Raw genomic sequence first — 11,138 nt, 5'->3', positions numbered from 1 at the left:
TGAAGTTGATTGAAGGAATGTGGGGATATGTAAATAAGTATTATGAAGAGGTGAGGTTAATATTGTGATTTGTAAACATAAGAAGCATTATAACTTAACTCTATGCTATATGGGTGAGGTCCCAGTCCTATTTTTACATTTTGTTTTGGTCAAAAAAAAAGTTTTTCATTCTGGCAATGGAATTTTTTTGACTTTTTTTTTTACGGAAAAATATATTTTTTAAGAAAGTCATTGTTTTTTTTATTTGCGCCCAAAAAACTTATCTTATGCATTCCTGGTTTAGGGTATTAGATTTGTTATAGGGGCAATTTTAAGGTTATATAGTACTGTAGGGTAAGATGGGATAACGTTATTAACAAAATCCTACATTTCCTGATCGTGTTTTTAATAATTAACAACGCTATTTTAGACTCGGGGGCTATAGTTATATAATTCTGTAATATTCTTTGTTTACTACAAAATAAGACAATAAAAATGAAAACTCGTCTCATCTTACCCCACCCTACCTTGTTTTCTCTATAAATATTACAGATTTATTTTATTTTTACATTTTTAGATGAATGAAAGTTTGGAAAACGATGTAAATATTAGCCCAGCAGTGCAGCAAAGGTTGCAACATACATATAGTCTAATAGATAATGCTGTCAATGGTGTTTAGCTAATCTATACTACCTGCAATTGGTATAAACTAAAGTTTTGTATTATAATCTTTCAATAATACCCTTGTGTTTTGGAATTTTTTTTTACTCTGTAAAGTCAAAAAATTATTAAAATTTTCGACATTTATTTTTCGTTCCAGTGCGCTCGCTCAACCATTTTTGATTATTTTTTATTTCTATTTCAAGAAGGTGCGCAACTAGGGGGTGAACATGGGTGGTCCCTTAATAATTTAATTTTTAATTAAAATCAATTCGCAAATTTATAATTCAGGAAATTGCATAATTAGTGATATAAAATGTTTTTAACCCCCAAAATTTTTGAGTTGTTATCCGTTTTGTTTTTTGGAAAGTTATTTGACATGCATGTTGTTTCTAGCAATTATGGGTTAACTGTATCGAGTTCTATATTTAAATCTAAAACAAATAATCTTGTGTTGATATGATACTGCCTTAACTGCCGATAACAAATAAGCAAAATAAACAAATAATGATATAATAGTTGCCTATGTATGTAAATGAAAACAGAAACAGGTAAAAAATCTTTTAGCAGCTTATCTGGTATAAAATGTAGTGTATTTTCAATGTTTCTTCTGCCATCCGGAAATACTTCATCAAAAAATGTAGAGCAACAATACACGCAAGCAGAAGTTTAGGAGAAAAAAACCTAATAGGCCGCGTCTTTCAGACTTATCATTTTTGTCAACCAGTTCTTGACATTCTGTTACATCTGCTTTATACACCTGCTACCAGGTGAAATGTAAATTATTTTTTAACAGCCGATTGGTATGAAAAACAGTGTATTTTCAAAGTTTCTGAAGTCTTGCCGAATGTCGGAAATACACTGCGTTTTTCATAGCAAAAAATGTTGTAAAATTCTTGCAATAATTTCTATTTGTGTTCTAAATCTTCACATTAAATTAAATAAAACACAAAAAATGTTCGTGGCTTACTAAAACTTTGTGTGGCAGACAAATAATGCCATTACAAAAAAACACGAACTAAAATATCATTTTGTTTTTACAGACAAAATACAAAAGTTTTTTCTGTGTTCTGTATGAAACTTGTCTGTTTTTTTTCACTTCAGAATGTCTTTTTATTTCATATTATTTATTTATTTCTACATTTACATGGGACTAGGTATTTCGAAAATGAACAAAAAGATAAATAGATACATTAAAATGTTATTTACATTTAACTGGCTATCTCGAAAATTTATACAAATAAAATAAATAGATATATTCAAATACAGGGTATATGAGTTAAATACAAGGCAAAAGTTACAAGTTAAATAAATCATCAAATATTTTGAACAAAAGCATTTTCTCGTGTAAACCCAAGTCCTTTGTTCATATTTACATTATTTCTTCGGATTAATTTGAATGGGGATGAATAAATTTCAGAACTTTGTTCCGATTTTGAATCATTTCTTGCACTAACACGACCTTCCGGAGTCGATCGTTCAATTTCTTTTATGTTTCTTGGATCAGGAGATTCTGGAAATTATTTTAATTAAAAAAAATTAAAATTGTTAAAAAGTAAATAAATATTATTTATAGACAAAAACAAATTTCAATTAAAAAAATTGTCAGAAATAAAATAAAAAAATTGTCCAGCAAAAACAAATTAATAATTCTGGAAATTTAAAAAAAAAAATGAATTGTGCTGAAAACTAATTCAATATTATACCAAAGCAAGTTTTCATCTGTAAATACACTAAAAGTATCTAACCTGAGATTGAATACAGCTGTTTGTCTGGTGTCTTCTTGAATGAAATCTTTTTCTTAGATTTCCTAAAAGTGAAATTCTATGTTATATTATAAAAATGTCTAGTGCCGTAGCACAATGGTTAAAGTGCCTCTCCTAACTCAAAGTTTAAATTGTCAGAAAGGATTACTCACAAAGTAACATATATGGTAACTCGTAAGCTGGCTAGGTGTATGAAACAGAACACCCGTGTTATAACGACTGTCGTTGCCCCGTCGTGTGTATAAACAAGTTACATACATTCAAAACATAGATTTAATAACTTTCTTACAAAGCACTCCGTCCCCCTGGTTTAATCAAGTTACTTTTTTCTTTCATTCTTAGCGACGTTGCCTGTCTGACTAACCTGCAAAAATGTTTTGTAAAATTTCTGACGATTTTTGATAACAAAAATTTACTTTGGAAAAATAGATGTTCGTTCTCTTTTCATTGGTTTGGGATCTCCTGGAAAAAAATTGGTAAATATTAAATTAAAAAAATATATATATAATAATATTTTAAATGCCATAAATAAAAGAGTTTAGCGGCCACGCTTGTTTATTGACAAGTAGCTTTTTACGCATGGCGTGTTTTTCAACAACTATTGTTTTGTTGCGAATTCCCTTCTCCTTTAATTAATTTGATCATCGTTTCGAGAGATAAAAAAAATATGTTATATTTAAATACCTCAAAATGTGTTAACAACAATAATCAATTCTAACCAATTGTATTCTGGAATAAATATATATTTTGCCTAAATGACATCATCAGTCTCTTATTTAAATGTTTTCTATTTTTCTTATGTTATCCAAACAAACCATATTTAGCTGTTGGTGTTAAGCCTTGGAAATGAACTGGTTCACGAAATGAAACAGATGACTTGGGTTTTCGCCTACAAGAAAAATAAATTTAAAACTAAAAAAAATTAGTCTGTTTTAAAATTGTTTAATTTCTGTTTCAGTTTTAATTTTTTTAAAAAACTTAAAGTAATTTTTTTACTTTGATTCTCCTTTTTGTGGTTTCCGGTAGTAAATATGACGATTTGCGTAATCTTTATATTTTCCGGCTTTTATTAAAGAATTCACAACTTCTGGCCCTAAATCACTCCCCGTTGTGTAACATCTGTGTTTTGTTGGAAAATTGTTCAATTTCTGGTTGTCTCTTTCTTGCCAGTGATCTGTGTATAATATGGAATCATTATTTACAGCATACATGCGTAAGATGTTTGCAAAATACCAAAAAATACATTTTTTAATGATTTATATTTATTCATTATAAACGTTGCCAATAAAGATAACCTAAATAGGTTCTTCAAAATATAAAATTCATATCCGACAAATAATATGGTTAAGGTTTATTGGTTTGACGGAATATTTAAAAAAAATCAAGTCCAGCTTAAAATTGTATGTAATTATTACATAATTTTATTGACAAATGTTTTTTATTACTTCATGCTTTACATGCTAGAATACAGTGTTTAAAAACGTAAGATAGTTAAGGCTTGGGAAAGTAAAATTATAATTGTTGGTGAAGTATATTGAACCGATCTTACTTGGACTTTCATTTTTTATTTGTTTTTTCGATGATTTGGGTTTTTCAACTTTAACCGGAGACATTGAGTTGTAGTGCGTTTCTTCTAATTCACTTTCAGATGAAAAATTTTGCATTTGGCTCTCATGTCTGTGAAATATTGTTCATTTTCAAAATATTTCAAAATATATAATATAAGAGGTGTTATTAGTCCTTTGGATTTATTTGCAATCAAGTGTTTTTTTGAAACATTTATATAACAACACTATATGCCATAACTTTTTTTATTTATATAACTTTTAAAACAATTTAAAAAACATGCTTTTTTTAAAAACATAGCGTACATTTTACAGCACAAAAACTCAAATACTTAACACTCTTAAAACAGTAACCTTTGAATTCTTGTGCTCAGTTGAGTTACATCACTAGAGCTTACTGAGGTATCAGTGGTAACTTCTGTGAATAAAAACGGAATTTTGTTCATGTTTAAAATACACCAGCAACATGGTAGTCGTTTTTATCAGAAATTTTGCTATTTTCAATGTAATGTAACTTACTTTTCTTTGTGTGGCAAGGAAATGGCAGTCGTAATAACACGGATGTTCTGTTTCATACACCTCATGCTCGCTTAAGAATTACCATATTTGTAAATTTGTGGGTGATTGTTTTTCTGTATGGCTAATAATTTAGACAAACCATTATTGACCACTGGGTTGGAGCAATTGCTGTTAAGTGTATTGCCTTAGGAAACATACTTATTCTAATACACTTTTACCTTCTTCTGATTCATCAGGTATTTTCTTACGAGGAGGTTTTCGGTTATTTTGTAAACTATCTTGATAAAGTTGAATATGACGTCGTGGCAAAGGCTGAAACATATTTTGATTTGTAAACATCGGCACTTTATTTAAAATTGGTTTTTTTCTTTAGCATTAAATTTTTTTTCTTTAGCATTAAATTTAAAATTCGAACGCATGTTTACCTTAATAGGTTGTGGGTATTGATATATTTGTGGTGGTATTGGATGAAACAAAGCAGGGTGCATGGGTGCTTGGTAATGCTGGTATGCTGGATAAGTTGGTTTTGCAATCATTGGGGCTTCTGTTATTCTGCCAATGTATGCAGTTGGTCTGGAATATTAAATTAGATTGTTTTTAAACGTGATAATTACCTGCGCGGGAGAAAAACGACAGTTGTTATAACACTGGTGTTTATACACTTCATGCCCACGTACGAGTTACTGCGTGTATAACTTGTTTTATCCTCATCTGACAGGAAAACGACAGTTGTTGTAACATGGGTGTTCTTTTTCATACACCTCCTGTCCACTTACAAGTTATCACGTATGTAACTTTGTGGGTGTTTTTTTCTGTATGGCTGACACTTTAAACAACCCATTAGTGACCACTGGATTAGAGGAATTGCTGTTAAGAATCTTGCCCAAGAACAAATACATCCATAATGGTAGTCGCGGCAAGCCTTGAACCCATGACTTATGGCTTAGAGGGCAGGCACACAAACCAATATTTCTGTTTACCTGCATGAATCATAAACTCCATCTTCCACAACAGAAACCACATCGTTATCAACATTATATCGAGGAGTCTCCGTTACTTTAGGCTTTCTTCGTGAGTTGTAAAGTTTACTCTTTTTTGATGTTTTGTGTTCTTTATGATCTTCTGAAAACAGAAAACTTATTAATCCACATTTTTCTTTTGGGCCTAATTGGGTAACGGGCTAACTCTGGCCTAAATCAAAGGTCCCATGATGTTCCATTCTGTAACAACTCTATCAATACACAATAGAATAAGATAATACTGCTTGTGTAACATGACATAATTTGATTAATACGATAGCCAAGGTCATGTTATTTAAATAATCTTCAAAACAACAGTTGTTAAAACACACTATGGATAAAAAGCGTGAAAAAAAACAGTTAGTTTGAAAAGCGCGGCTGTTGCAACCAAATGTAATAATGTTTGTAAAATATAAAACATACTTACTTGCTGGTTTAACGTCAATAACATGAACTTTTGTTTTATTTTCGGTTTTCTTTTTCTTTCGCAAGTAAGCGAAAAACATGAGAGCAAATATCCCAGCAATAAGTAAAAGAAGAAGGCTTGGTAGTAATGCAGATAATAGATGGGCTTTGTTATGCCAATCTGCCTGGGAAGCTATAAAAAACAGTAATATATTGAATAAATAAATGACACTTTTTTCTCGCAGTCAAAAAGTATGCAGCAGAATGGTATTTTATTTTAACATATCAAAATCCTAAAAATTGACATTGTAGTGTAACCACGTTTTTTTCTATTGAAAAACATGTTTATTTTAATTATAAAATAAACTGCTGAAAATAATAAAAATTAAAGTATCTACTTTAGGTGCAGTGTAATCTCATTTTTCCCATTGAATAATGTATATGTTTATAATAATCTGCTGAAAATAAACTTAGTCTTACTGTTGTTACAAAAGATTCCTTGATGGCCATCATGGCAAAGACATCTGAATGCATTTACTTCATCAACACAGGTGCCACCATTTAAACAAGGACCAGAAGCACAATCGTCAATATCTAGAATTAATTTGAATAAATAAACGGACGTAACTGTTTTATCTTCGCATGGCAAGGTATTGACAGTCGTTGTAAATAGATTGTTCTGTAACAGCACCAGCGATTTACCACGAATGTAATTTTGTGAGTAATAATGTTTAACATTTTTGTATGTATGGCTTACAATTTAGACAATCCATAAAGAACCACTGGATTAGAGAAATTGCGAAATTAGTGAAATTTTGAAATCTTTCTAAATATACTTATTTCACAAGAATATCCTGAAAATCCAGTTCTACAGGAGCATTGGAATTGGTCAACCAAGTTCTCACAAACACCGTCATGCAGGCAAGGTTGGGATTCACATTCATCAATATCTGTAAAAAAATCTCCTTTAAAAAAAAACAATTTAAAATAAAAAAAATTAAAAATAGTGTATATTTCTAGTTTTGTAGCTGAGCATTATAGTGTGTTCAGGGCAAAGCAAGCGAATCTACTGCTTTTGTGCTTTACCATTGTTTTTTCGCTGTTCCGGGCTATTGGTTGGTGGTGGACTCCCAGGTTCTAGTGTAATAGTAGATCACAATATAATGGAAATACTTAACTTTTAATTTACTTTGTACACGTTATAAAGTTTATGTTGTAAATTTACATTTTACAACAAAGAGAAAAAAGTAAAAATTTAAATTTAACTCAAAAAATATTTTACAAAAAACTGCAAATCATGATTGAAATTCAAAATGTAGTCTGTAGTGTTTAAAATAAATGATGACATGGGATACAGTTACATTCTTCTATTTAAACTAGTACACATTAAAAATACTAATTAACTTATGTACTTTCTTACTTGGTAGATGTTTATGTTGTAATCTGTTATTATACAATTAAAAATAAGCAGCATTTTAATATGTTACACAAACAAATAATACCAAAAGTTATGTCTTAAAAATGCTACATGCAGTGTTATTAAATTGAAACCTTTGAATGACCCCTAAGTTTTGATGTATACAACTTTTAACAAGTGGCATTTGTGCAAATTTTGTTTATTATTGGATTAGTAACTGGAGTTTATTGTATAAGCCTATTAAATATAACATAATTTTTAATTGTTTTCTTCAAATATAGTAACGAAGTTTAACTTGATTAAAGTAGTATTTAATACAATATGATTAAAGCTTACCACGCTCACACAGATCACCAGTATAACCACCCACACATGCACAAGTAAAATCATCTCCTTCTATGGAACAAGTCCCACCATTTTTACATAGAGAGGGTTCACATGGATCTATAATGAATTGTTATGATTTTTTAGATAACAAAAAGAAACAAAAGAAAAACCATTTTAGAATTATTAAATACATACAAAAGTCTTATTGCGTAATTTTCTGAATTTGTTTTGGCAAGTTTTTATGGTAAAATTAAGAATGTGTGGTAAAGTAATGGTATCTGCTGATAAGTTTTTTAAAGGTTTAATTTATTTTTAAACATAAAAAGATATAGAAGACCATGAGTGAATGAACAAAATTTATTTCGGCTCTTCGATAACGAAGAACAAGAGAGACAAAAGTGAAAAGATGAGTTGTAACGATAAAACAAACATTTGTTAAAACACGCTTATTGAAAAAAAGAAAGAAATAATGTTTGGAATAAATGGCGTGACCCTTACACCGTACGGACAAAGTGTATCCTCAAAAGTTTGAGAGCATTAGTTAACTTACTGGTTTCACAATATGTTCCAAAGTATCCATTTTTACAAATACATTCAAATAAGCCAGGATGATCAACACAGTGAGCTCCATGCATGCAAGGATTGCTATCACACTCATCAAGCTCAATAGAACAAGTCTCACCTGTGTAACCACTTGCGCAGATGCATGTGAACCTAATGAATATAACAATAAAATGTAATAATTAACTTTTATTTGTCTCTTTGATTGCGGTAGCAAAGATAAAAAAAAATTAAAGAAAAAAGTAGGATATGCTAAAAAATACAACGATTATTAAAACACGCTTACAATTTTCTTTTTAAAGAAAAAAACTTTTTCCAAAATTACAGAAAAAAACTAAAGAATAAGTTCAATAAAGTTTAAGTTTTAATGTACAAGTCTATACTGATATAATATATCCATACCCATTTAAAGCATCTTCACATACTCCATCAAATTCACAAGGATTTGGAGAGCATTCATTTTTTTCTGTAATTACAATAAACAATGGTATTGGAAAATACATTAAACCCTGGGCTTCCTAAGGGGTTGAATAACAAACTTTAGGGGTTGCCGAGATTATACAAATTTTACACAAAGTGCATGTATTATAACATTAACTGTAAAGGGTCGTCCCGGTAAATTTAGGAGATTAAAAGGGGTCACTAGCAATAATGTTTGGCCTGCATTAAAGCATAGCGTTTATAAGTTTTATTTATCTCTTAATAAATGAGTGTAAATATAATACCTTCATCACAGTTTTGACCATGAAACCCATCAGTGCATACACATTCATATTTTGCCACACCATCTCTGCATGTTGCATCATTATGACAAGGGGAGGATTGGCATTCATTTATATCTGTAAAATAGAATAAATCTTTAAAAAATATCAAATCTTCACAAAAAATATTTAATTATATTAGAAAAAAAAGAAAAAATCTTCAAAAGTTATTAAATCTTTAAAAAATATCTAATTATATTAGAAAAAAAAATTAAACCAACAAAAATATATTTATTATTATATGCAAAGAAACTACACCTGCAAAAATGATTCATTTATATCTTTAAAAAATATTAAAACTTAAATGCCACAAAATATCAACAGCTTTAGGTACAGGTGATCAATCATGAAAGAATCAATAAATAAATGAATTCTTTTATACAAATGTGGTGGGGCGACAATAATCGTGGTTTGGGGTAATTACAGTCAAGTGTTCAGCCCAAACAACGAGCCTTTTGATGCCTGTATCCTTTGATATGAGTGTTCTAATCACTGTACAACAGTGCTGGACAACTGAGTTACTAATACTCACCTGTTTCACATTGAGTTCCTTCATACCCATCTAAACATGAACAGTTGAATGAACCAACTTGGTCAGTGCATGTCCCTTCATGCTGGCATGGGTTGGAGTCACATTCATTGATATCTGTTAAGACAAATATTGTTTTTTGTTTAGTTAAGCAAATTGTTTTGTTAATATTGAATGAACGAATAAATGTAACTTGTTAATCCTTGTGTGGCCGGAAAACAAGAGTCGTAATAACGAGGGTGTTGTGTTTCATACCCCTCGTGCCAGCTTACGAATTACCACATATTTAACTTTGTGGTTAATTGTGTTTAGGCTTTTGTTAGTGTATAGCACATTGTTTTGTAAATATTGCATTGTAAATGACTACTTTTATTACTTTTTTCATATTTAATTAAGCTGAACTTCATTACCGTATTTGAAAAGTTGGTGCTAGTGAAGAATCTCCTCCCCCCACCTTATTTGCTGTTGATGGTTAGGGGGTTAGTAGTTAGTGGTTATAGGGGTTAGGGGTTAGTGGTTAGCAAATAAGGTGGGGGGAAGACTCTTCACTAGCACCGAAAAAGTTAAACAAAAATTTACGAAATGAACTTTGTACCATACCTGTTTCACAATGCTCGCCAGTATAACCCTCCACACACTCGCAATCATATCTATCGACACCATCTTCACATGAACCTTCATTTTGACACGGCGAACTTTTGCAATCATCAATATCTGAAAACAAGAATTAATTATTTGTGTGGTAGGGTGGGGTAAGACCGTACCTTATATTTATGGTAGGCTGGGGTAGGATGGTACATTATATTTACCGTAGGGTGGGGTGAGATGGTACAGTATATTTATAGTAGGGTGGGGTAAGATGATACATGTTTCAGTCAATTTTCTCATTCGATTTTGTAGTAAACGAAGAATATTTACAGAGTTATATAACTGTGGCCTCCTAACTTAAAAATGCATTGTTAATAAATAAAAACACGATCAGGAAATATGAGATGTTGTGTGCTGACGGTATCCCATCTTACCCCACGCTACTACACGCATCAACCTGTCATTCTGATTAAGAGTTTGCCTAAAGTAAAATATTAAAAATAAATTTGGAACTTTTTTAATGGAAAAAACTTACTTGTTTCACAGTTTTCCCCAGAAAATCCAACCGGGCATTCACATGAATACATATCAAACTCTGGTGTTGAGCATTTGCCTTCATTTTCACAAGGCTCATCTTCGCATTCATCTAAATCTAAAATAACAAAAATTTAATTTATTTCTTCGTTAACGATAGCGAAGTTCATATTATCAAGGACGAAGTATTTTCACGCGACCAGGGTGACCCCGTGTGCCCGTACATCTTACCTTCGTCACATACTTGACCCGTCCACCCTGACGCGCATTCGCATTTCCATCCTTCTTCCGTATCGTCATCAAGTTCGCAAGTTCCTTCGTTTTGACACGGACTGCTCTCACAGTAATCGTAGCGTTCGACTGGTAACAAAACAAACTTGATAATGAAGCAACTTTAATGGGCACCGTTTGCGCCAATAGAGTATATAGTAAGGTGTCCGGCGCCGTGGCGTAGTGGCTAGCGCGCTTGCCTGTAACCATTAGGTAATTGGTTCAGGCTCGTCGTTGC

The 11,138-nt window shown here is 31.1% G+C and overlaps 2 protein-coding genes across 3 annotated transcripts in view; one reads left to right on the top strand and one right to left on the bottom strand.

The window, feature by feature from the left end:
* Nucleotides 1–1,155, top strand: part of LOC100181254 (plexin-B1) — a 15,629-nt gene extending 14,474 nt beyond the window's left edge. The window contains exons 29-30 of the mRNA XM_026835166.1: nucleotides 1–50; nucleotides 557–1,155. Of these exons, the coding sequence (XP_026690967.1) occupies nucleotides 1–13 (13 nt within the window). The 3' untranslated portion in view covers nucleotides 14–50; nucleotides 557–1,155. The remainder of the gene's footprint in view (nucleotides 51–556) is intronic.
* Nucleotides 792–11,138, bottom strand: part of LOC104265851 — a 12,841-nt gene continuing 2,494 nt past the window's right edge. Inside the window, exons 4-25 of one of the 2 annotated variants that reach the window (XM_026835169.1) lie at nucleotides 10,862–10,990; nucleotides 10,632–10,748; nucleotides 10,109–10,222; nucleotides 9,512–9,625; nucleotides 8,944–9,057; nucleotides 8,621–8,684; nucleotides 8,208–8,371; nucleotides 7,667–7,774; nucleotides 6,750–6,863; nucleotides 6,394–6,507; nucleotides 5,936–6,106; nucleotides 5,470–5,608; nucleotides 4,915–5,062; nucleotides 4,708–4,801; nucleotides 4,325–4,388; nucleotides 3,955–4,082; nucleotides 3,402–3,579; nucleotides 3,221–3,294; nucleotides 2,822–2,867; nucleotides 2,695–2,769; nucleotides 2,388–2,449; nucleotides 792–2,152 (exon numbers count right to left, since the gene is read on the bottom strand). In XM_026835169.1, coding sequence (XP_026690970.1) covers nucleotides 1,956–2,152; nucleotides 2,388–2,449; nucleotides 2,695–2,769; nucleotides 2,822–2,867; nucleotides 3,221–3,294; nucleotides 3,402–3,579; nucleotides 3,955–4,082; nucleotides 4,325–4,388; nucleotides 4,708–4,801; nucleotides 4,915–5,062; nucleotides 5,470–5,608; nucleotides 5,936–6,106; nucleotides 6,394–6,507; nucleotides 6,750–6,863; nucleotides 7,667–7,774; nucleotides 8,208–8,371; nucleotides 8,621–8,684; nucleotides 8,944–9,057; nucleotides 9,512–9,625; nucleotides 10,109–10,222; nucleotides 10,632–10,748; nucleotides 10,862–10,990 — 2,528 coding nt within the window. In that variant the 3' untranslated portion in view covers nucleotides 792–1,955. Of the gene's footprint in view, nucleotides 2,153–2,387; nucleotides 2,450–2,694; nucleotides 2,770–2,821; nucleotides 2,868–3,220; nucleotides 3,295–3,401; nucleotides 3,580–3,954; nucleotides 4,083–4,324; nucleotides 4,389–4,707; nucleotides 4,802–4,914; nucleotides 5,063–5,469; nucleotides 5,612–5,935; nucleotides 6,107–6,393; nucleotides 6,508–6,749; nucleotides 6,864–7,666; nucleotides 7,775–8,207; nucleotides 8,372–8,620; nucleotides 8,685–8,943; nucleotides 9,058–9,511; nucleotides 9,626–10,108; nucleotides 10,223–10,631; nucleotides 10,749–10,861; nucleotides 10,991–11,138 lie in introns of both variants that reach the window. The other variant, XM_018812383.2, reaches the window with a different exon arrangement.

Source organism: Ciona intestinalis, chromosome 7 (genome assembly GCF_000224145.3).
Source record: "Ciona intestinalis chromosome 7, KH, whole genome shotgun sequence".
In the NCBI taxonomy this organism is placed as follows: Eukaryota; Metazoa; Chordata; class Ascidiacea; order Phlebobranchia; family Cionidae; genus Ciona; species Ciona intestinalis.
Note: the sequence above shows the minus strand (reverse complement) of the source record. Positions and strands in the feature narration are given on the sequence as shown.